This window comes from Linepithema humile, chromosome 1 (genome assembly GCF_040581485.1).
Source record: "Linepithema humile isolate Giens D197 chromosome 1, Lhum_UNIL_v1.0, whole genome shotgun sequence".
Taxonomy (NCBI): domain Eukaryota; kingdom Metazoa; phylum Arthropoda; class Insecta; order Hymenoptera; family Formicidae; genus Linepithema; species Linepithema humile.
In genome coordinates, this window is record NC_090128.1 from 29929559 (window position 1) to 29954199 (window position 24641).

The window sequence follows — 24641 nt, forward strand, 5'->3', positions numbered from 1 at the left end:
TTACAAAAATCAAAAAATGGTAAAGGACTTTTCTACTCGATTTGACCTCCTCTACCTGTACATGACCGGTGGGGCGATTATTGCCAGACACCCTGTATATGTACATATATACAGAAATTCACTGATCAAAGGTCGTGTTATACCGCGCTATATAATGCTTTTGTATCTCCGTGACACTTCGTCAATAATCCCGAATAAATACATGCTTGATCTCCCTTTCGGTAGAGGCGCTCGAAAAGAAATGTGCGAAACGTAAAGCGTATATGCGAAGAAAAAAGAAACGTTAGATATCTTCAAAATATCACAAAATGTTACGTATAAATTTGAATAAAAATAAAATTTGTTCCCACTTTTTGAATGAAATATTTTTATGCCATTTTAAATAATAAATTGAGTTTTAATATTTTACTATGAAAAACATCGTTATATTCATGTGTTTAGTTATTGAAAATTTTATAATATCTATTATTACCACAAATATTTTGTATAAAATATTTACAATAATAATAAATAACGTAGTAAAATGTATATAATATGATAATAATAAACATTCTGTATAAAATATTTACTGATATCTTGAATAATTTAGCCTGCAGCGGAAAATTACTAAATTCATCTGGTTCATCCTGGATATGTGGGGAATTTCATATGAAAGCAGAATTTTTGCGGATCGCCGAGATTCCGCTGTAAGTCGGCGTAGAAATGCGTGGCACGTTCGAAAACTGGTTAGGCGTCGACGAGGCAGCGATCGCATTATCGATCGGATCGGTTTATCGCAGATCGACGAATAGAGCTTTATTCGCGCCGACTGAATTTTTATAGCGCGTTCTCCCGGCGCATTTTTCTTGTTGCGCCAGAGTGCTTTATGCGACGTGATCGAGTCGCGGGGACGAATGTACGCTTTTCAGGGGGCAATATCTCTGGCTCTCGGGCTCGGGGGCTCGTGAGCGTTTTGTCCCTAGCAGCCGAAGTCTCTCCGCTCTTTCAACGGGAGCCGAATGATTAAGCTGCCGATCGATTCGCATTTATTTTCTCCCCGCGAACCCCGCCCGCGGCGCCGATGCGGGACACAGGTGCTACGGCCGACCGCAAAACGAGAACAACCCCATGCAAAGCTGCTTGCGCATCGATTTATATCTCTCTCCTCCCAATCTCCGTCCCTACTAGAAGTGACGTCTCTACTCGTCTCTTCTGTTCGTTCTCGACGTAGCCGAAATCCGACTTTCAAACACGTATATCGATTCCGTCTGATGAGAACCAACTGTGTGTCGCTTTATCGGACATATATTTAGACTACGGTGAATGGTGGTAAAATGTTTTAACATATTTTTCTAAAATGTGTTACATTTTATCACCACTGTTAGACATACAGATGATGGGAAAATTGAAAGCGGTATTAATAAAATATTAAAAAAGTATAAATATATGAACTAGTTTGAAAATAAATAACTAAATTATTCCTGTACTAATTTTTATATCTCCATATTTTTAATTTAAAAAATTTTTAAGTTATCGATTTCCTTAATTCTTGAATCTATAAATTTATGAAATCTTGAATTTATAAAAATTTGCATAAATTATGTTATAAATATTAAAAAGTACAATTTTAGCACTTATTTCTATTATAGAAATACAACAGAATTTTGTATTCTATTAAATAAAATTAATTTACATAGAATAAATTTAGTTTTTTTTTCTATTATTTTATTATTATTTTATTCAACAATTTATCTCTTTGATTTTAAAAACGAAAAATACAATTTATCTCTTTGTATTTAGCAAAAAAATTAGCTAGTCGACTGAATATCGCTAAACACATTCATTCAGATTCATTGTCAGAAGTTTAGCAGATGCTGAGCACATGGCGCCAACTATCGGCGCAAGAATCTTCTCTTCTTTCAATGCCAGCTGACAGCTGCCGCGTACCGGCAGTCTGCGTGTAACTGCGCGTAACTGTGTCGTGTGTTTGTTGTGAATAGTTCGTTCTTTTTATCTATCCATTGAGACGAGTATTTAAGACGAATACATTCGGCATCTTGGCAGAAACGACGCCGGTCGCAGAATGGAGAACGTTTCCGTGTCCAAGGTAAGCGATACGAGGCATGCAACCTGTTGCTTTTACCAGCTTAACCTCAAAATGTAAACCTGGTATGCAGAAAACGCGGACAATAACAGGCCATGTATTACCGTCTTTTTCGTACGTCTTAAAAGTTGCTTCAAAATTGCTAATACATTCGACAAGAACTGCATTTTTTGCACAACATATTTTTATTTTTATAATTAAAATAACTTTTTTATAAATTTTGTTCTTAATTTTTTTTAAATAGAGTATTTAATTTTTTCAACAGGTGATGGCAAAATTTGACAAAATTTAGAGTTGAATATTAATATGTCCGCATATATTATAAGCATTGCATGTATATAGATTTTTAATTATTTATAATCGATTATGATCAGTTTGGTCAAATTATGCGTTGTATATAATTTTATTTATGTATGCGAGATGCAAATTGCAAGAAAAATGTTGGTTTTTGAGTCGTTCTTTAGTCGGTATAATTCGATGTGTAGTAATTTGTATAATGAATATTAATGTGTAATTTAATTACATTAAATTCTAAAGCGTAACAAAAGGTAATAATTCATCGCTAGTTTAGTGCTGATGAGCCAGAAAAGCGATAATTAGAACATTGCAGCATTGATCGTGATTTTTAGGGAATTTTTGCTTACAAAGGAAGTTACAAAATCGGCAAAAAGAAAAACAAAGTTCCATGCCCGGAATATTTCAACGAGCCCTGGTATACAGCGTATAATGAAACGTGGAGATATATCGAACAAGCTGCAGAGGTACACTGTGCATTTAAATTCATCTATAAAATCTCTGTTTAACCAGAAACCTCGGCTAAACCAGAAATCGGAAAACTTAACGGCAGAATATGTTGATATTTCAGAATGTAAGGTCGAAAATGTTTCAAGAAGTGATGTCCAATTTGGAGTTTTTTGTGTCAAAAGTAAAAGCGACTCCTTTGAATACGACGTCACACGAAATAAACACGGCTATTTTATTAACAGGTGAAAATAAACGTTGAACTTGCTGTATTTCTTACAAGCGATCGTATTGGTCATCTTATATATAGTATTGTCAATACATAATTTGCAGCGTTTAAAATTGGTTTCATTACAGTTTTCTCGAAATAATTTTTTACTACAGAAGTATTTTTAAAATCTCAATAAATTGCGCGGTTTTCAAGTAAATTAAAATTGTAGGAGTTAATGTTCCCGATCACACGACACTTTTCGATGCAGCAGTAGCCAAACTTAGCAAGATAACGTCGCACATAGCAGTATTGTGGAGCAGAAGTTGTAACGGTGTGAAAGGCATAATTGAGGACACTGTATATCAATTTGTCCACAAATCGGAATTGGTTAGTTTGCAATAACAGCATTATCGGGAAAATCTTTTGCGATCTTCAAACACAAGTCATCATTTGCAGGATGATGTTTCCGAAGTGCGTAAGAGTCAGTGCACTTTGCGCGTCTTGAAAGAATGGTTTGCGGAACATCATGACAAAGAGGATCCCTTAATCGTAATTTTACCGGATTTTGAAAGCTTTTCCACTAATGTTCTACACGATTTCATCCTGGTGTTGAGGTATTTTAATGACAATGTCTCGGTGCATGAATGAATCAGCGGACAGCGAATAAAGATATCTTGCATAATCAATAAATTATTTAAATTCATGTATAATATAAATTTATGATTAACACAGAATATTCTCTCACAAAATAATTTTCAGTTCGTACAGAAATACATTGAAGTTCGTACTTATATTTGGTGTCGCAACCTCGTTGCACGTCGTACACAGATCGCTAACGTATGATGTCACGTCAAAGTTGATAGTGCAGGCAAGTTAGACTATAAACTGTATGACGCGAATTACAAGTATTTTTATAATGATTTTAAATAGGTTCACATTAATTTTTTAGGTATTTTATACGCAAACACAAGTCAAAACACTAGCCGACGTGCTGGAGAACACTGTTTTCTCCTCAAAAATTCCATTCAAATTAATTGGCCGCGCGTTTCAATTGTTGACCGATATTTTTTTGTTCTACGATTTTTCGGTAGATAATTTTTTACAAAATTACAAGGTATGGAAAAGTCGACGAAGTAGAATTAATCGCAGTCAATGATTATTATAATAAACTATGATGATTTTAGATATGTATGATACAACACTTTTACGACAATAATACCACTTTCCTTTGTTGTAAACCGAAAAACATCAAGAAGAGAATATCGACACTTACTGACGAAAATATCGCGGACATTAAAAATTTACCATCTATCGCTAAATATTTAAAGATGTCTGGCGAAGTAAAGAATGAAAATAATACACTCAGCAATGTGGAATTCAAGGTTTGCACATTATTCATTTACAGTTAAAAAAAAGATACCAAAAATTGTGGACAGAAATATCTTTTAAATAATTGATGCTCGATTTTATTCCATTGAAATTTCATTCTGACGGCTAATTATCAAGCTGTTTAATATTGAAAATGAAATGATCGAAAAAAGATTTTTAATTGAATGAAAATTAAATTTTTATGATAAATGCGCTGCAATTCTAGCCAAAGCTTTCCTCGAATGGAACTCATTGACACACAATTTTTGGTTATTTTACACATTTCCGAATCTCCGAATAAGAGCATTTTTTATAGGAATTACTGGAAACGTTGTTGAACAAATTTCACAAATTTATGGATCAGTTTTTAATTATTTTAAGATGTTTACACTGCATGGTTGCATCATTGCCAGGCTCACCAATGGGCAAACAGGTAATATTGACAAATAAAATATTATATTATTGCAAAAAGACAGAAGAAAATATATACCGATCAAAAATTGGAATTGGTAGAGAATTAACGGCAATCTTTTCAGTTGCGGGAAGTTTACACGAAAGCGGTTTACACGAGTAATCTCACCGAGTCTTCAGAATATAAAGAATGTATAAAATTACTGGGATTTTTGTCGAAAGAGGAACTTCTCTTGAAACTCGAATCTATCTCAAAGATTCTCGAGGATTCCCAAGATTCGATCATCAAAAAGATTAAAACCGACCTGGACGCTCACATTAAGACGATCAAAGAAGCCAGTTTAGATACGCAGAAAGCTTCTTCCGAAATCGTTAGTGTGAATGAGAAACTTAGTCGTCTGCAACTAAAAGAGGTGTGTGTCAATTTTACTTCCATTAATTTTCTTTGCATTCGAAAAGTAGCTTCAAACGATTGCACAGTGTTACATTATTTTATGCTGCAAATTAATATGTTTTTATATTAAATTGAATTTAGCGCGGTAAAACTTGATAATTATTCCTCTTATTTAATTGTATTAATTTTTTGCATTCGAAAGGGTGCAAACGATTGTATAGTGTTATATTATTTTATGCCGCGAATTAATATGTTTTGATACTAATAAATTAAATTTAGCGTGATAAAACTTGATAATTATTTCTCGTAATATGCAAATTTACATACCATTAACGAGATTATATTATTTTACGTAAAACCGAAAGTTCTTTTTCTCTTTATATTTCCGCGAATGATTAAAATCCCATTATTCAGAAGTGAAGATCGTTGACAGGAGCAGAAAAACGTGATGATTAGTGGTTATCGCTCAATACTCTACGCACCCCTCGTTTCAGAAATTGCTTAGAATGAGTCAGCAACAGTCGCGCTCCGCCTACAAGCAGGCGCAGCACGATTTAATCGATTACCTTGATCGAGAGGTATTCTCCGCGCAGCTGATTGACCCGAGTCGCGTGACAGCCCACGAGATATTCTGCTACAGCGACGGGAACCAGGCGAAGCATCACATCCGCGGCTCTTTGAGAGCCGCCGTACACACGGGATTGAGCGATCCGCAGATGTATCTAGACGTGAGTGGGGCATTTCCGCACGAACGGACCGTGCACGCGATTTCGTTAGCCGGCTCTCTTGTCAGCTCACGTCGCCGCACAGCGGAAACGTGCCCGAAAAATTGTTCACGGTTAACTTGAAATCGTGAAATTGAATCCTTAAATAATACAAACGGACGGTCTACAAGCACGGTATTGTAGTTTCAGATTAATACGACGAGAGGAGATTATGTTGAACCTTTGCCTCTTTTAAATCTTTTAATCACGATTTGTGACTGTGAACTCAAATCCTGCATTTAGTTTTTCTAGTTCCCGGCGCGCTCTCTCGGCCATCTTTCATTTTATATCTTTCCAACATAGTCTTGGTTATTAATATCACAATCCGTTTTTTAAGAACTCGCCGAGCGGTCCTGCCGCTCGCGCCGTCGCGGCATTTAATCTTCTTTTATATGAGCGATTCATATCGGCGACCGCTGAAAAATCGCGCTTAACCGATTTCTCCGACGGCCGCGGCGTCCCCGCGGCGCAGTTAATTGGAAATGCATATTTCAGTGCGACTGCTGCAAATTGGAGAACGACGACGACATTCCGCGCACGCTCCCCGACCTGAGTATAATTTATAAGCTGCACTTGGAGTCCAGGAAGCTGATCAATATGTACGACTGGCTGCAGGTAACAATCCGGCTCGTGCTCATGTTTACAGGTTAATCCCTGTTACACTTACGATCACGCACCTTGGCCAACCGTCTCGTGATTTTAATCGTCGCCGCCGCCGCCGAAGCGGCGGTGATTCACGCGAGCACGCCATTGTATGCAAGGGGTGCCGAGTGCTTTATCGCCGGCTAGTAGTTGGGAAGCCGGTAAAATGTTTCTCGTGAAAATTACGCCGGCGAAAGTGCGCCCTTCGCCGCATGGTGCAACGACACCGATCGGCAATCGCGGGGATTACTGAATGTTTGATATAAAGAGGGTTTTATCACATTTTTTATTGGGCTTTAAAACTTTGCTGTTAAATCTCGTTCGATAAGAAGCTTTAACGTCTTTTATGTTTTTACATTTTTACTTGGCAGATTTTTTTTACTTCCAAATATCCGTGCATTGATATTCTTCCAATCGCTCCACATTAATTAGAAGTATCTGTAAAGTTTTTAATTGTTGGAAAACTCGAGCGAAGGAGACTGACGGATTTTTTTTTTTCCCCCAGGCGTTCCTAACGATTGCGGATCCGGAAACTCAGTCGACGGAGCAGCGCGACGTGGATCCGCGACTACAGTATCCTTTACAAAAGTTTTCGCGCGTAACAGTTTCCCCCATCACGTTTCATCGTGATCGGCCCTCGTCGAGATTTGTCTTACCCGCGTTGCCTTTGAAATTCATATCACACGCCTCCTAACGCGAGGATCGTACCTCGTAGACGTAACTTTCACGAACTAGATACCTCCTAGTTTGAATAATTCGCACGTGTTATCTCGCATTTCATCACGTAGTAACTTATCCTTAACGGGAGATTCAGAGCTCGGTTTACTCAAGCGGTCGCCGCCCTGCAGTTCCTCGGCTTCATCAAGACTTCTCGAAGGAAAACGGATCACGTAAAGCGCCTTACGTAACAACAATATCGCGCGTTTGATTGTTTGCCTTGTTTGCTCGTATGCAACTTGTTATGCATGCGTCATGCCTGAACGTGTACTTTCCAGTTATTTTGTTTTGTACCGTTTATACGGATTTGTACTATTTATATGAATAAAACAATACATCACGAATGAATAAAACAATATGAAAATGAGTATTATTTGTCGTATCGGAAACCTAAGAATCCGAGTGCGCCCGCGCCTTGCAATTTAAATATTTATTTTCTAATTATCGAAATCGGGAGGAGCTGTGAAAACTGCTTGCTCCACAGCGATCTGATAAGAATGCATTGGTGTAAATTGATTACGAATTGAGAAAGTTGAGAGCTCACATCGGACTCGCAGATCGAATCCAGCGCTCCAAATTACGCATACATCTTTTATTTGGCGGGATGTTTTTTTTTTTTTATTCCTTTTACGACTCCTGGTTGCCGGGCACGATCAAGGATACGTGCCCTGCGTATTTATTTTTCCACCACATCGTCTCTCAGGATTCACAGCGGAAGTTATTATGCTGAATCCGCTGCGGAATAATTTAACGGCTTGCACGCATATTGATGACGCGCGTTTTGCGTTTGCATAAGTTTCTCACAATCGCCACAGTCCTGAAATACTTAAATCCACGGGCCAAACCGATACGCAATTACTCTTTCGCCGCCCCTCCCCGGCTTCTCCAGGCTTTTGAAAATCCGCAATATCGATTACACCGTCTTTGTGGCGGCGCCGGGCGTGCCGCGCGTTCCATAACGTCGCACAGAAAAAAATTCGGCCGTGAGCACACAGCAATCGTTTTCGCATTTTAACCCGGACGAATATCGATTAATTGGATTCTCGCGACGATCCTTCTCTCGTCAGGCGACACGGACAAAAACTGATACTCCGCGCGGCGATTTTCAATCTTTCGACGGACAAGATTTATTCATGCCGAAATTTAGCCGCGGAAGATCTCGCGATGTCGCGAGCGGAAGTCGCACGACCTGTGGAAATAACACTGTGCGACACGAATTTTGGCACTTGAGCAATAAAAATGGATTTCGATAGGTTTTTTCCCGTAGAATTCGGATCCGAAAAGAAAATTAACGAATTGGCTCTAGTTTTTGCAAAAAACGGTGTCAAATGTGCAAAAAAACGTGTTTTTGGCCATTTTTGAGTACCTGTAGGAAAATAACGCGAGCTAATAGAACCTTCTAAGTGGGATGAAATTAAAGCTTGAACCTTGGCCTTTTAAACTAAAAAAGAAAAAATCAGGTATCATAACCTTGGGGTACTCGGGAAGAGAAAAGGTATCAGGGCAAATCTACGGTGAATATGCTAGCCGATTATTGTTGGATGCTCATTCGTGATTCTTCTCAAACTACCTATAAACGGAAAGCACAACGATCCGTGAAAATACAGGGGAATCACATTCCAAAAAGCACATAGAGAAAAACGTTTCTTTGCATTTAATATATATGTATTTGTTTGACTTGTATCTGTTTCACTGAAAATAAATAATATTTTACACGAATATTATTTTATTGTTGAATATTATTATAAAATTATTCTTTTATTATATATAATCCCGATTCGGAAGAGACAATAGTATTTATATAAAAGCACCCAGATTAATAAGTTAGAGAACGTAGAGAATAATGCGCGCGGAGAGGAAACCATGTACTGAAATTGGTGCGCGCTCGTATAGAAAAGCTGTTCCCGAGTACCCCAAGGTCATGATACCTGATTTTTTCTTTTTTAGTTTAAAAGGCCAAGGTTCAAGCTTTAATTTCATCCTACTTAGAAGGTTCTATTAGCTTGCGTTATTTTTCTACAGGTACTCAAAAATGGCCAAAAACACGTTTTTTTGCACATTTGACACCGTTTTTTGCAAAAACTAGAGCCAATTCGCTAATTTTCTTTTCGGATCCGAATTCTACGGGAAAAAACCTATCGAAATCCGTTTTCATTGTTTAAGTGCCTGAAAAAAAGTTCAAAAATGTCGGACAGTGTAATCAATCGGCGGAAATAATGAACGAGAAACCTTTCGACGGCGACTCGTGCTCGACGAAGACCGCAGCCACGCGTAATAATATCGTCGGTTTATCTATAATGTCTATCGAGCCCACATCAAAGTCCCCTATTTTCTATACGTACGCGAACACACAGCATTATCAGTCCTCGTTGCACGTCACATGTCCCCCCGAGCGCCCGTTACGATCCATTGTCACGAGTATCATGACGTAGCACATCCGCGGCGCAGATCTACTAGGGATAATGTCCGGACAAAGCCAGACGGAAATCTCCCCTGCGTCGCGGCCAATCGTAGAACAATCCCGCGCTCAAAGGGGGAGCGAGCGCACAGCGGAGGATTCGGCAAAGGTTAACGTCTGCGCTTCAAGACGGGGGATTCTCTTGGCAGGGTACGTTAACCCTCTCGGCTTTGACCCCGCACGAGAAGAAAGGAAAGAGAGGTAAGACTCGTGCGTCCGACAGCGTCCGCCGCATTGAGGCAAGCAGCCTCAAGGATATAAGGGTGACTCCAGTGTCAAAGGAGCAAGAGGCGCCGCGACCTTTCGAGATTTCCTGGGAGGCCTTCGCGCGGACACCGATATTTGATTTTCAGAATGCGGAGAATTTGCAGGGGGAATTTACGCGCAATTAAATTTGTGTGAAATTTGAAAAACATGGATTTTTAGAGTTGGAAATATTTTTTAAAGGAAAATCAAGAATTTATATCTAGAATCTAAAACAATACAAGCGCGCACTTATTGTAATAATTTAATAATTATGAAATCTAAATATTTTAATAAAATTTTTTAAATTTTAAGTAACCGTCAAAATAACCTTCGTTCTCAAACTACCAAACTGTCAGAATAATCGAGATAACCAATCAGCGTCGCGGAAAAGCGTCAACAATACTTTCGAGTATCGATCTTTCATGCCTTTTTTAAGAGTGGAAAATCCAAAGGAGCGAAAAAGATTTGCAAATGTTTCACGTAATTTAGGCGATTTGGAAACACAAAAGCTAAAAAAATTGGGAAAGAGCTAAAGGATTGGAGGCTATAGAATTCAAGGATCCGCACTGCAGCGCATCGGAATACAATAATCCCGATGTCAAAGGACCGAGAGTCTTACGAGTCGACAGAGGACACTCTATTGCCTTCCGCAGAGGACTTTGGCTCGTATGCAGATAAATGGAGATACGACGCAGCCGCCCGTTTGCATATGCACTTTGCCTTTTGGGTCGAGCTCGACGGCCGATGGTATCGATCCGGCGCGTTCCCGAAGGTCTCTCTCGGATCGACGGCTGTCTTACTTCAAACGGGACGGTGCACACTTGGAAAATTATAATGTAAATTCGCGATTTTACGATCCGTGCGAAACCTTTTGCTCGGATCGACAACTGTTCCGATTTCGGAGATTGCTTCAATCAAAATCGAAACCGTGAAAGAGAAATCTGTCGTTAAAATCGAGCTCGAGATTTCCGGGCCACGCGACTTACGTCGTGGAAGAGAAGCGCGGTATGAATTCTAGCCGAGAGAGATAAATCCTCAAAGAAAAAGTTTTGTTTCAATAACGCCAAATGCGCCGAGATCTGTTCGTCCTTTCTCGCGCCGATCTTATCCGCGTTCCTTTTCTCGCCGCTATCGATCCCCGCGCGCGAGAGCCGCCCCGGCGAAAATCCATTTGCAAGAAAAATCTATGAGAAGTCCACTTCTCCGACTCGACCGAACTACCGATACCGGAGGGCGAGAATCAGTTTTCCGGCTCGGGAAGCTGCCCAACCTTCTCGTAACCTTCGTGCTCAATCGACGGCGCGACCCCCCGATATCCTTTCGGCATCCTCTTTAACTTGTCGCTATCGTTATATCGGATCTGCCCGGCGACGGCCGACGGAGAAACGAAGTCTATTCTTTATCCCGGCTGCGCGAATCGGGGTGTATATATTTCCCGGGTAACGTCGCAACGATTTCTCTCGGCGGAGCGCGCAGAGCCCTTCCGGCAGGATGAAGCGGGGCGAAACTTTATGTTCCGCTTCGCGCTGCGAAAAGCCCTTTTCTATCATTCTTGAAAAATTGCTCGGTCTCTCCTCTTTATCATTCTGCTTTATAAAGTTAAGTAAATTAAGCTGACGGATATTCATTACGCATAATTGAATTATTTTTCTTTGAGATAAAAGACCGGCCTGGAAGTACAGGCCGCTCTCAGCTATTCGCACTACTATTTCTCGCCAGACTCGGCGAGTTTTCGACTCATACGTTTGATCTTCTCTTTTTCAATCAACAATTCCTCTCGCTTCTCGCGATTCTTTACGGCCAGCAGGAATTTGGCCAACGACAGGCCACTTGGACAGCGCGCGCGAACAATTCTATTTCGACGTGATGTAATTTAAAATTAACAGTGACATACGATGTGTGCGGGGCGATTCGCGGACGGACGACGAGAGCAGAGTCGCGTTGGGGACGATTGCGGTGTCGTGGCCGGCGCGGTTCGCGGACGCACCTGCAATTACCAATTATAATTACGCGCGGGCTAATTGGTAAACAGTAGTAATAACAACGCGCGTTCATCGATCAGCGGCCTGGGAGCCGGCCGCATCGCTCGCCAATAATCGTTCCCGTACGCCATCCGCTCGTTTCACCGCTGGCAAATGTCTCTCGTCATGTACGCTTGTTAAGTGTAACGTATTTTTAATTTCTCACCGCCGCTGAATGTGGCAAACATTTCGGATCTCGTAAACTTTCCCAATCAAATGCGACTTACGGATATCCACACGTCGATTCGGCGTAATATTTTTGGAGGTGGATAAAAATATTTCTGTATAGACAATCACACTTTCCTACACTTTCGAGATTTCGGGCGGAAGAAAAATAGAATATTGATCGAGGGAGACACTTTTTTGCGAACAAATGTTGATTTATAAAATATATTCCAACAATTTTATTTCACTTACCTTTTTTCTTTCGCACAGTTAGTGTATAATATTATTTCAGTAAAGTTCGAACATGTACGGATCAATACACGCGTCTTCTGCAAGGCAAAATATCTACGCCATTACACGTGCTTTTTTTCCCCAAACGCCGCGATAGGATGATTCCGAATCTCCTCGGAGATCCGAGAGTACCGTGGAAAACTACCCTTGGGTACTGTGGAATTTCTCGGCGCAGATGACTACATTTCCCATGGGAGGCGGTCCTCCTTCTCGGACTTATTTTCGTCGAAAATGAAAGGAAGCTTGCGGTGGTCATAGAGCGTCGCGCGAGAGGAGAGACGTGCGTTCGACCGGGCCCTTAGAGGACTCTCCGGTCTCTCCATTCTCCGTCGCGCCGAAATCAATCTCGAACAGCTTCTCGTATCAATCTCGCATCGCACCTGGAAGCGCCCAATCACGTCCGTCCGGTGTTCTCCGTCCATTTGGGAGGAAGTCCTGCTTTGAAAATCTTGGCGCGGCGCGAGAGAACAGCCGACTGGGAGGATGAAGGACGACGTCTTCGTCTGGATCGAATGAGGGCGCATTGCCTTCCACTTGAGTGGACTTGCGGCTATTGCGAGAGAATTTTTCACCTTAAGAAAACCGTCGCAAATGTTGTTGAGAGAGGCTTCCGTTCTATAAAATATCGATCTTACAGCATTCTCTCTCTCTCTTGGGAGATTATGAAAATATTTGCGAATTTAATACAGAGTCTTTCTCCATTGAGATTGATAAAAAAATCGATGAATACAAAGTAAGCGAATGCAAATTAGTGCGCTCGCAAGGGAAAGATCGAGCCCAATCCGTTGAGCCCGCGCTCGATAATTATCGGTTACGGAATGAGACTGAATGAGACGATCAAGGAAATTGAATATGATTTTTGATGGAGCGCCATAATCGCGTGGTAAGAGGATCGGAAGTTCATTCTGCGGCGAGCTTTGCCAGCCCCATCAAGGCAATCGTATGATAGTATTTATCATGAATAGCCCATCAAAGGCAGCTGCGAAAATCATTTGTAGTATGCGCCCGGCATTCGGCAACGAGACCACGTATGTCTGATTAATGAATATGATATTAACTTGCATTAATAAATGCAATACATTAACGGGTGTAATATTAAATTATCGTGAATAAATAATTAATAAATGCGTAAAAACGAATATATAATAATGTCGCGTAATTAATGGTTTTATTCGATTTTACACTTGCGTTTCGCGATATCTTGCTTCATCGCAGCCTGTCACATCTAATTGCGTATAAAGCAGCGAGATAAAACCGAACCGGCGATATTAATGGCAGTTATGAATGTGTCCCACTTTGATAAAGTCGCTAATCAATCTGCTAATCCGCTATGTAAAATTAATAAATCTCTATGGGGACGGCGTATGCAAATGAATGGAGCATCGTAATTAAAAATCGATACTGTCATCAAAGCTCGCGGGTCAAAATAGATTCGTAACATTACCAACCGCCGCAATTAATGTCAACCGACCGTAAATTGTGTCGCGTTTTATCGCGACTCCTCGCAACGCTCAATTAAATTTTCGCGGATGCGCGAATAAATTGTTGGCAGCGTAAAAATATACGTATGTACGACGGAATGCACGCTATAATTCGCGACGAGCGTATGTTTTCCCATACCTCCCCCTCCCCCCTCCCCCTCTTCCCAGCCGCACGCGCGCCAATTCATATTTAAATATTAAAAAACATTCGCGCGTGGAAACTTTCATATTGTACGCACCCGAAAAATGCCGCTGGATCCTTTATTCATATATATATATTTTTCGCCGAAATATGGTCGAATGAATCGCAGTTTTCCACGATAAGCGCGATATTTCTTTAATAATCGCAATTTATACAACACGGGCACGTGTTTGCACGGAAGGGTTGAATCCGACGGCACTCCGCACGAGGAATAAACATATGTCATGACGATTACGCGTTATCTCGCGGCAGGAAAAGAGGGGGGGAGGAGGTGGAGGGGGCGTTTCACGAGCGTAAATCCTGATAGAAGCCCTTGCGCGCCCGAGCCTGCCCCCTCGCTTGTCGCCACCGACGTCACCCCCGACGCGTCACCCTTCCGCAAACGCGTTATTGCGATTGAGTGCCGGCCAACTACACTCGTGCCGATCATCGAGCGTGTCAGAAGCTCCGACATTAATGCACGTTGTCGCGCGTAATTGTGAGTCAGAGTAATCGCGCGTAATGCGGCGCGGGTCGCGCGGGGAAAAATAAACGAAGGAGGGAGGGTCGCTTCGGAGAAGGAAAGGGACGAGCAAGGAATTATCAGCGGGATGTCATCGGGAGGGGGGGGGGGAGGAAAGCGAAATCAGCGAAGGACAATGATATTTCAGCAAAATTCAAGCGGCGCAAATAGCGTTCTGAAACAATTTCGGTTTATTGTGCGAGCGCGCTCGAACGTTTATCGCGCAAGTAGAATAATTTCCCATTTAATTTCGGACGGATTTACGAACGTGTCAAGGTGGGAGCGTTTATCATAGTCGCTCGCGTATGCGCTGATGAGATTCCGTGAATTCTGTCATGCGATAATTCTCGCGAAACAATAATATACAGAGGTATTCGAGCCCCCAATGTAAAATAGAGAGATAATCCTTACTATACATTATAATGCAGATATTATCATCGTTTATTTGCACCGGGTTATTTTCAAACAGAGTCGCTTTGTTACCCGCACAGAATCTCCAACAGAACGCGTGATGTGAAATATGTTCATCCGGCTTCCGCGTGTAATAATTGTGAATGTTAATTAACTATATATTACATGTAACTACACTCTCGAATAGAAATTACAACTGCTGATATGATAATTATGGATGAATTATTACACCATGATTCTCGGATCTTTTTCATCCTTCAATCCTTCCGAGTCTTCGGTGCTCACACAATTCACACATCTGGCTAATCTTCTTTCATTTATTTCTCCGTTTGTATACACTTTTACACGGTTTAAGTATTCAGAGAATGATAGAAAAAATAAACTTTTTATAAAGAATGTTTTTTTTACACTCTGTGTTGTCACACATATTTGTATAATACGCGCGAAGATCTGGGCTGATCTTTCGTTTGAGGAATCTTATCTCGTCTCCAATCACGAGTGGACCAAGTTTCCTCCTGCTGTGCGCAAGTAATTCACAATTGGCTCGGCTAATTTCAATTAGAGATAATTGATCGCTTTACACCCATCGTCCGTACTCGATTCATCCTCTTTGTCCACTCGACAGAGGACCATTTTGTGGATGGGCACAGTTGTTGAAATCGGAAGACGAAGCGAGAGAGAGAGAGAGAGCGAGAGAATGCAATAGGAGAAGTAGAAATAGGTCCGAGCGGACGAGGAACATCGGAGGGGAGGAAGAGGGGACTTAATCGCACGCGGTCCATTCAACCATCCGATTCAACTACCATTGCAGTCAGCCCACCGTGAAGGATATCGCTCCTCTAATTGTTGGCCATCGATCACCCGATGATTGAGCACTCGCCGGAGAGGGGCGCGGGATTAAGAATGCTCTTTAATGAATTCGGAACTCTTGTGGCGCGCATCGTGGAAAGGGCGCGGTTTCGAAGAATCCGGAGCCTCCGCGAGTGGGAACGTGAAGAATTCGGGATATTGCGAGCGTCCAAATAAACCACCCCGCCAGTCAGACGTCGTCGTGCCGTGACGAGTTTCTATATCCGGCCGCGGCGCCCCTTCTCGTCAATGCGCCCCGCGGCGGTGTCGCGATTGCGAATGAAGAAAATGTTTGCGCGAAGGAAACAAGGAATTAAGAGGGGCGTCGTCGCTTTATGCGAAAACCCCTCCCTCCCCCTGCGCACGTCGCCCTAGGGGTTTAGAGGGGGAGAGAAAAGGGAGGGGGGGAGACCGCTGCGACTCGGGACAATCTTCCGTCCCGATAAAAGATTTTGCGAAAAATTTGTAATATCCTCCCGCCATCCGGATTATCGCAAATTAGAGAAATTTTTCTCCCTCGGCGTCCCTTGATTACTTCTACGATAACACTAGACCTCTCTTTGGCACTTTTATGTTATCTTCTTAGATATTTCTTTCATTAATCCTCCGCCTCCCTTAATCCCCTCTTCCTCTTCCGAAACGTTTTATTTATATTGCCGCCCGTTATTGCCGCTTCGCGCCACAGGGACGCGCGGAAGAGGTCTTCATTAGGTCTTCTTCCCATTTAATCCAGCTTGAATGCCGGGCACTCGCGGAAGCGAGACGCCCCCCGAAGTATTTTGTAGCTGTCCGAGCCGCGCCGGCAACTCGAGTCGCCGACGGATAATCGTCGTTCGCGCGGTTTTCGCGCCTGATTAATTAAATAGGCGGCCGGCCTATTTCGACCGCTGCTCAGCGCGCGGGAGGTTGTCGAAAGCGAAATACTTTAGCGAGAATAATGGCCGCGCGAGTTATCGGCGAACGCCGGTATCAGCGCCGGCGATAATGAATGCGCGAGCAGATTTCTGTCGCACGAAAATGTAGCCAATTTATTCTGGTCGCGGTACGAATGCGGGCGCCGCGGCCTCCGCGCGCGATGATATCGCTCGCCTCCCGGGCGCACTTGGAAAAAAGAAGTTTTAGCATAATTACGCCGTTCCGAGCGCGAGTCGTCGCGGCACGCGGACAAAGGTGCAATGAAACGCCAACTGTTCCCTCGCGCAGTCACGAACGCGGCGCCGGACACGTTACCTGAATTATTCGCTTTCATTAAGACAATTGCTCTAGTTTTTAAAGTTTCTCTATTTCTTCGGGCGCTCATTAGTGCGCGCGAGCGATGCAGTTGAGAAAAATAGTACACTGCAGCTGGAATTTATTACGCACGCCGGCGAATTAAGATCGGATCTACAGACGATCAAAGCTATTACCATCTAAATCTTGTTAAGTGCAGTGAGAAATAATGGCGCTTCTATGAGCGCGCCGTGATACATCGCGAGCGTAAATTATGAACAAAGATGAATTTTTCTCCGCAAAGACGCCGCTCTCTCTTTCGTCCGGCGGGTCGGTTAGTTTGTTGTAGTGTAAAGCACACGCCGCCTGTAACAACCGACGTTTGATGCGGAAGCAATTAGGAAGAAGTTTATGAGTGGCGGAGCGCCCGGCGGCGCGCGTTCTTTAAAAAGATTTTAATTATAACCCATAAATGCGAGCGCGCAAGTTGTATTTAAGTCTCGTTTCATTATCGCGCAAGCCTCGAATGCAACCCTTTAATCACGCTGGCATTTATGTGACATAATTAAGATTTTTCCGACGACACCGGGAAAGGTCTCGAGAACTGCCATATTCTTCCGGCGTCTCTCGCATCGCGCGAGACGAGTCGCCCTCGTTTTTACTCGACGACGAGAACGTGTTCCCATTTTATTTGTGCGCGAAAATTCAGACGGTTGAAAAATTATTACATGAGATGATTCATCTTGCGGTCTTATCTTAATTGGTTTAACTCAACGGGGAGAGAAAGAGAGAGAGCGCTGCCACCGCGCGAGGAGCAGATTGGAATTTCTGGTGGCGCATGCACGATTATGCCGGAAGCGTACACGCGATAAAACGTTGCGGAATTAAACGAGATTAAAATCTGTAGGATTACTCGCCGCGCATCAAAGCGGGCGGTCTTTTCTTTTTGCACGACCCGTATATACATTGAAATCTGTCGCGGCTTTAATCTCTCTCTCTCTCGCTTTCTCCGACGAGAATATGCAGAAAAAGCGGTATAATACACTTGCTAATATTGTAACAAGCATAATAACATAATTATGCAGTTATGATATCGTTATGTCTCGTATAACATTACGAGAAGCGGTAACCGTGAAATATCAGATGTGCCAGGAAACGTGTTCCGCGTAACAGCTTCCCAGAGAGAACCCCGAATCAAGAGATGGGGATTAAAAATGCAAGGCTTCATGAATCCGGAAGTAAATTTCGACCTGAAAGTCTAATTGAGATCGATCGGCGGCGCGGCGAGGGAGAAATACATTTCGCTAATTTCGCCCGACAGTTTCGCGCCCAAAACCAATTGCTGCATTTCTTCGGAAATCGGAGTCGAGAGAGAGAGAGTCTCTTCGGCGCCGCCTCTCCGCTAATTCTCATCATAACCGAGACACACTCCGTCGTAATAATTCAATAACAGGTCGATAATAAACTCGATCACCAGGGAGGAAGCGGCCGCGGTCTCGCTCTCATCCCCGAGACTCGCGCGAATTCCGCATTCTCCGGCAAGACAAACGAACCCCCCGCCTCTCCGCCTCATTTCCCCCCCCCCCCCCGGCCTTGCGGCTGCGGGATGTGTCGCAGACGCCCGAGCGGCTTGCTCCCCGGCACGTAGTGCACAGTGTAACCAACCCTCCCTCCCCCTTCCCCCCCCCGCCTCTTCGCTTCGTGAAGCTCAAAGTCGCCAGGAGCGCACACACAATCCCGACCTCGCCTCGCCCGCCGTGCGCTATCGCCTGCCCCGAACTATACGGCGTCTTTAAGTTTCGCACAAAGACCAGGAGGAGCAGTTAAGTTACCTAGAAGCCAGAGTTCGCACCGTCCTCCTTTGTCATGCCCTTCCCCTGACCATCTTCGAGCAGCCGTCGCCCGCCCGCCCGCCCGTCCGTCCGTCGCCGAGTCTCACCGGGTTCTCTCCCGCTCGTTCCTCGCGTCCCTCTCCTTCTCTCCCCCCCTCGCTCTTTCGAACCCCGGTTCCCAAGACGACGGAGTCTTTAACTTTGCGCGACTAAATTTACCGGCAGTCGAAATACCCCGCCATTGTCACCGCCGTGTCACGGCGTCGGTCGACACAGCGCGAATCTTTCGTCTGGCTTAATTGTCGCGCAGATTTGCCGCATCCTCGACTGTTTACAGCCGCGTGCTCTTGATGAGAAAACTCGCGATAGAATTCGTGCTCCAGCGGAAGTAGACGATGCTTGCGCGAAGAGTCACCTGGATGCTGCTCCGTGCCTCGTCAGATCTCAATTTCTTTCTTACAGATCCGTCCGGATCGCTGAAAAATTCACGAATGAAATCGCGTGCAGCGCGCAGAAATGTCTCCTGTCGACCCCGCGCGATTTCGGCCGCACCGGCGCGCCGCTTCGCAGAACATTATCCCGCCGCAATGTAACTTTACGACGGCGGGCGAATGGCGGAGAGAGCGCTGGGCACGACCGTGGCGCGACTGCGGCTGACCTCCACCCCTTCACTCTTTGTTCGACCGACGTATTTAATAGGATAATACCCGGCGGTTGCCTGGCGGCCGCGAGTTTCTGTAGCCGTGTCCGTACACCTGTCACTGCATCCGTCTGGCATTCCCTCGCGCGCATTTACCGCAAAGTCTCTCTCTTCCGCTTAAATGAGCCTGATATGGAATTCAACTTACATAATTCGCGTCGCTCCGAGTAAGATTAAACCCGCATTCTGTGATTTCGCTCGAAATACACGTACGATCCCGTCTACGCGACTCCGGAAGTTGTTTTTTCGTTTTTTTTTTTTTTTAAATTAAAAACATCGAACAAAACTCGCGCGGAGGATTTGCTGATAATAAGCTCCACGAAAATAACCGCACGCTAACCACACGAACCTGCTTGGTTATTTATGATATTTAACGATCGCATGAGAGACACGCGGATTACTTTCGTCCCGAAGAATTTCCTTCCAATCTCTAATCGGAGAAAGAAATCTCATTAAAACGCTCCGCCTTCGAGATTCGGCTCAAAGTGAGAAATTGCGCGGGACGAACAGGAGCGAACGAGGACGATGGAGCACGTTCAGGGGGGGGGGAAGAGGGGGGGGGGGAGGTGTGAGCCGAGGAAAAGTCGGAATGGCCGGGCGAGAGGTGAAATGATAAATTAAACCGACCGCGGTAACGCTCGGCCGCAAAACAAGGCGGGTTAAGCTACGGAATTATGAAAGTTCCAAGACTAATTGTGAAACTTTTCGCGATGTACAAAATTGCTGCAGACTCGCGCGGGACAACGAGAGAGAAAGAGAGAAAGGCGCGTGAGGGGGTCAGTCCTCTCTCGTTGCCGCTCGAGGCGGAAGCGTTGCGAGATGGGCGCCGACTTGACGAGATAAAGAGAGCTTTTCCCCGCTGCGAGAAACGAGAAAGGGGACCCCGGGCGCACTCGAGGGGACGCAGTCGTAGTTTCGACCTCTTGAGTTCTCCATTCGTCTGGATTCCGAGCGAAAGACGGCGACTGAATCGCGCGTTTGTCTCAAGTTACGGCGGAATAAGTTCCACTTAAGCGATTCGCCGTAACTCCGTCCAAGTTTATTACTGCAAATTGTTATGGTAAAAAGTGTCGAAAATATACGGGGATTAAAGTGAAGCTTTGAAAAAACCAAGAACTTGACTCGCCCGAGAAGTTACGCAAATATTTGAAAGGGGGCGATCTTTTTAACGCGAATAAAATCTAAAGTGAAACGTTGTTTCTGCACAATGCAGTTATCGCAAGTAATTCGGTGGTGAAAACGTCCGAGTCGTTACGAGATTATTCGCGTGTCTCTCCCGCTCATCATTCCCGGGTAAATAATTTCAAAGCTTACGCTTTGAGCTGTAAATCGATGCAGCGTCACGCAAGCATAACTATTCCCGTGCTTTCTCGAGGGCATCACAAGCCGACGTCCTTTATTTACCCCACATCACGGCGGCAGTTGATGGGAGCGGTGGGGGGCGCGTGCGCGGGGGGAGGATAATGTAATTCTTGACAATCTCTTTCAAGACGCGTCTCGTAAAAAGTCTTTTGCACGCGGTAATCTCGTTCGAGCTGTTTGCTCTCCAATACGTCGTCCCGGCGTAGACAGAAAAGGACAACGCGAAAACGCGTTCGACGAGCAGTCGACGAGGAATGGAAGCAGCGGCCCGTCGACGAACGTCACTGACAACGCTCCTTCCATCGCCCCCCCCCCCCCCCGCTCTCCCGCGTCGCCGTCGTCGTCGTAACTTGACGGAAAAAAACGCCGCGGGCCGAATAACATTGATCCAGCCCATTCGTGTCACCCGAGTCGACGACCTTACGACCTTTGATTATTTAGTTCGAACGGTTTCCGCGGTGGTCTCGGGGGTAATTCGTCCGGGTAACTCGCGACGGTATCCCCCCGTGGGAGGGCAAACTTAAAGAACAAGTACGCAAGAATATATCGCCGGCAGTTGGCGAAAAGCTCGCCTCGACGCTTTTATCGCGAGTTTGAAAGAGAAATTTTTCCGAGATTAAACAGATTACTTCTTTTTTCCGAAAGTGAAATCAAGAAAATTTCTGTTTCGCGCGAAGTAAACTGCACAATCGCTTTTCATCGCGATTTGCAGTCGATCAACATTTTCAGTCAATTATTTTTTTATCGAGCGCAACCCCTTTCTTTCGGGCGTCGCGCTTCCCCAAATTCTCACTGCGCCGAGCGTCCGAGTATTACCGTCACTCGGCGGGCTCGCCGCAAGACTCGCATAATACTCGCCACCCCCGTCGTCAGCTTGCTCCATGAAACGCTCGTTTTCCGCTACGACGCTCGCCGGAGGGGGAGGGGGTTGAGCGCGTCCGCGCGCCCGGCTAAGCTGCGCAAATCGGATTAATTATTTCGCAGCGTGGCCGGTTGCGGCCGAAGGCGCGGTCCTTTCTTATCGCCGGGTTTAACGTGAAACACGGAGGGTGCACACGGTGCGAGGCGCCCTTTATGGATGTGTTTGCCTTTGGGTCTCCGTCAAGATCGATGGCGCCATGTCACGCGGCGCGGCGCCGCGCCGCGCCGATGCCGCTATCCGTGTAAGCGTCGCGCCGTGCCATCCCGCGCGCGCGGCAACACAAACATTGCACGCCAAAATTACACGCCGCGCGACATCACAAACACGGACGCGAAGACGAGACGGCGCGAGGCGAGGCGAGGCGAGGCGAGGCGAGGCGAGGCGAGGCGAGGCGAGGCGAGGCGAGGCGAGGCGAGGCGAGGCGAGGCGAGGCGAGGCGAGGCGAGGCGAGGCGACGCGTGGCGAGGCGTGGCGCGGCGGGGCGAAGCGGAGCGAGGGTGCGCCTAACGAGGCCCGTCGTCGCGTTTACCATAGCCCGCTAAGGATAATAAGGATTTTGATTGAGCAGGTTGTTTGCCGCGTCTCTATTGATTAACAACGATCTTGCGATACACCGCTTACGACCGGTGCGACGTAACGATGTGCGCGTCAAGCTCTATCTAGTCGCGATCGCAGCCGAGTTTTATCAAATTTTCCCGTCCTGAAAATTTTTTTCATCAAAACAAAATGACAGCGCAAGCTTTCCGGCAAGTTTGTTCACCTCGCCGCGAGAAATTTGTCACCTAGCTGCTTAAAAACTCGATGCGAATTCCGACAATTGTGTACTTTCGCTGGAAAATGTTGAAAAGAGAAACCGTCTTTACGATCCTCCGGAATGAGAACAATTTCACGAGAATGTGACCGTTCTGCGCGCGCGAAATTCGCTTCGATTTCCGCTCGGCGCACAATAAAGTGCAACAGGATGCATTAACGACGACGGATTCTGACGCGTTGGCTCGCTGACGCCGCGCGATATTATTCAGCTACGCTCAATCGCAATAACGTCCACTCCTCCCCGCCGTGCCCTTTCTATCGGGATCTACATCGATGAATGCCCGACGGAATGCCGTAAACGCGAATACGTCGATAACGGATCGCCGCCGCGGCACTCGGCTGTTATATTCGCAGCCATCGAAGAAGCTCTGAATTACGAAAGTGCGTAAACGTCCGGTGCATATCGAATACACCTTCCGACCGAGCCGAGGGCTTTGCAGCTCGACGGATGCATTACGGATGCCACGCAAGCGCGCGCGCGCGCGCGGCTGTTGAGATCAAAGGGCGAAATACCGAAACCCGACTCGGCAGAGCTAATGCACTCCGGTGCGCGAAAACCGGATGAAGAAAGGAAATAATGCGGACATGAGAAAGGCAGGCCGAGGGCCTTGCAAACCGTGGAAATTGAGTTCCTGGCCGTGTCGAGAATTTTCCCGCGCCGCGACGGAAAATACCGTGTGATGCAATAGCGAAGAGCGAAATTTTCTCGATTGTTTTGCTGATTTTACGCGTGCTTTCCGAGAAAAATAAAGATTTAAATATCGTATCGCGAGATTTTTCCTCCCTTTCGTATTATTAAAGAATAGTTTCCGAAGTTTGCTTACCTCCGGCTTTATCACATTTTTTCACATTGTGCAATTTGTTATCTTCACAATTGTCTGTGTGCTTGTGAAAATGTTCTATTAAAAGATATGTACTCACATATATGATACAAAACCAGATTCTTCGTATTCCCGCTGTACTTTTGGAACGCTCGATTAGTGGGCGCAAATACAGTCACGTGGCGATACGAGAGGGTGGTGTTGGCCACTTGATTGCCTTCCAGGAGCTGGTAAAACTGCAACAAAAAAGCGATATATGGTTTCAGAGTCTGCTCGATACAGTTATTTTTGTTATCGTCGATCGTACCGCCGATTGACAAATGCGCGGCCAAAAAAAAAAAAAAAAAAAAAAAAACGCTCACGGCATTATACCTTGTGCGCGCGCTTTCGATCGTGTTCCCAGCACAAAATCAAACAGTCTCTGGCTCCGCCGCGCTCAAAGGGACCGGCTTATACGAGGTCGTTAAATTAATCATCGACCCCCGCATGATAAAGCAGGAAACGAGCCCGAAACGAACGATCGATCCCGCTCTTTTGACGTCGGCTCTTACGCGAAACCCTTCTCCTCCGTAGGAGAGAAAAAAATTCACCCGCGGGAACACGCCTCGAGCAATTCGCATCACCGAGGATTAAAGTCGCGCCGGCTCGAGCGAGCCGGCGCGGATTCGACGCGAGCACGCGCGCTAAAGCATTTAATCCGACGTGTCGGTTGAAATTTTCCGAGAACTTTTATCCCCCCGACAGGCGGTGGCGGCCGCGGCACAAAGGAACCTCGTTAGTTATCAATGCTTAATTAGCCGGATGCAAAGTCCGATCTGCCAACGGGTATTACGAGTCGCCCTTCCCGCTATACCAGTTTCCTCCCCTTTCTGTCGGCCATCTCGCCGCTTGGGAGTTGAACAGAAACACATGTCGAAAAGTTATTAAACCCTTTAGAACGTTGAATATTTCAATGGCTGATTTGTGAAAGACACGATTTTGGGAATTTTTAATTTCCAGACCACCTCGTTTCTCAATTTCCATTC

The 24641-nt window shown here is 44.9% G+C and overlaps 2 protein-coding genes across 7 annotated transcripts in view; one reads left to right on the plus strand and one right to left on the minus strand.

Annotated features, from left to right (window-relative positions):
- The window catches only part of Fas1 (fasciclin 1), a 237894-nt gene that overhangs the window by 68352 nt on the left and 144901 nt on the right, over positions 1–24641 (minus strand). For all 5 annotated transcript variants that reach the window (XM_067347218.1, XM_067347219.1, XM_067347221.1 and 2 more), the window contains exon 2: positions 23717–23852. In XM_067347218.1, coding sequence (XP_067203319.1) covers positions 23717–23852 — 136 coding nt within the window. The remainder of the gene's footprint in view (positions 1–23716; positions 23853–24641) is intronic.
- On the plus strand, positions 1839–7687 carry Orc3 (origin recognition complex subunit 3). 2 transcript variants are annotated; one of them, XM_012370492.2, is made up of 14 exons: positions 1852–2086; positions 2713–2844; positions 2949–3069; positions 3265–3422; positions 3492–3649; positions 3795–3903; positions 3985–4149; positions 4220–4417; positions 4720–4836; positions 4940–5227; positions 5703–5936; positions 6468–6587; positions 7120–7187; positions 7429–7687. In XM_012370492.2, the coding sequence occupies exons 1-14, from the start codon at positions 2063–2065 to the stop codon at positions 7520–7522; spliced, it is 1986 nt and encodes a 661-aa protein (XP_012225915.1). In that variant the 5' UTR covers positions 1852–2062; the 3' UTR covers positions 7523–7687. The 2 variants fall into 2 exon arrangements, with proteins under 2 accessions (XP_012225916.1, XP_012225915.1); XM_012370493.2 differs by lacking the exon at positions 5703–5936 and having other exon boundaries at positions 1839–2086.

Coding starts and splice junctions, on each gene's coding strand:
- Orc3 (XM_012370492.2), top strand. CDS start 2,063: ATGGAGAACGTTTCCGTGTCCAAG. Junction 3,423..3,491: donor TTGTCCACAAATCGGAATTG/GTTAGTTTGCAA, acceptor CATCATTTGCAG/GATGATGTTTCCGAAGTGCG. Junction 6,588..7,119: donor ATATGTACGACTGGCTGCAG/GTAACAATCCGG, acceptor TTTTTCCCCCAG/GCGTTCCTAACGATTGCGGA.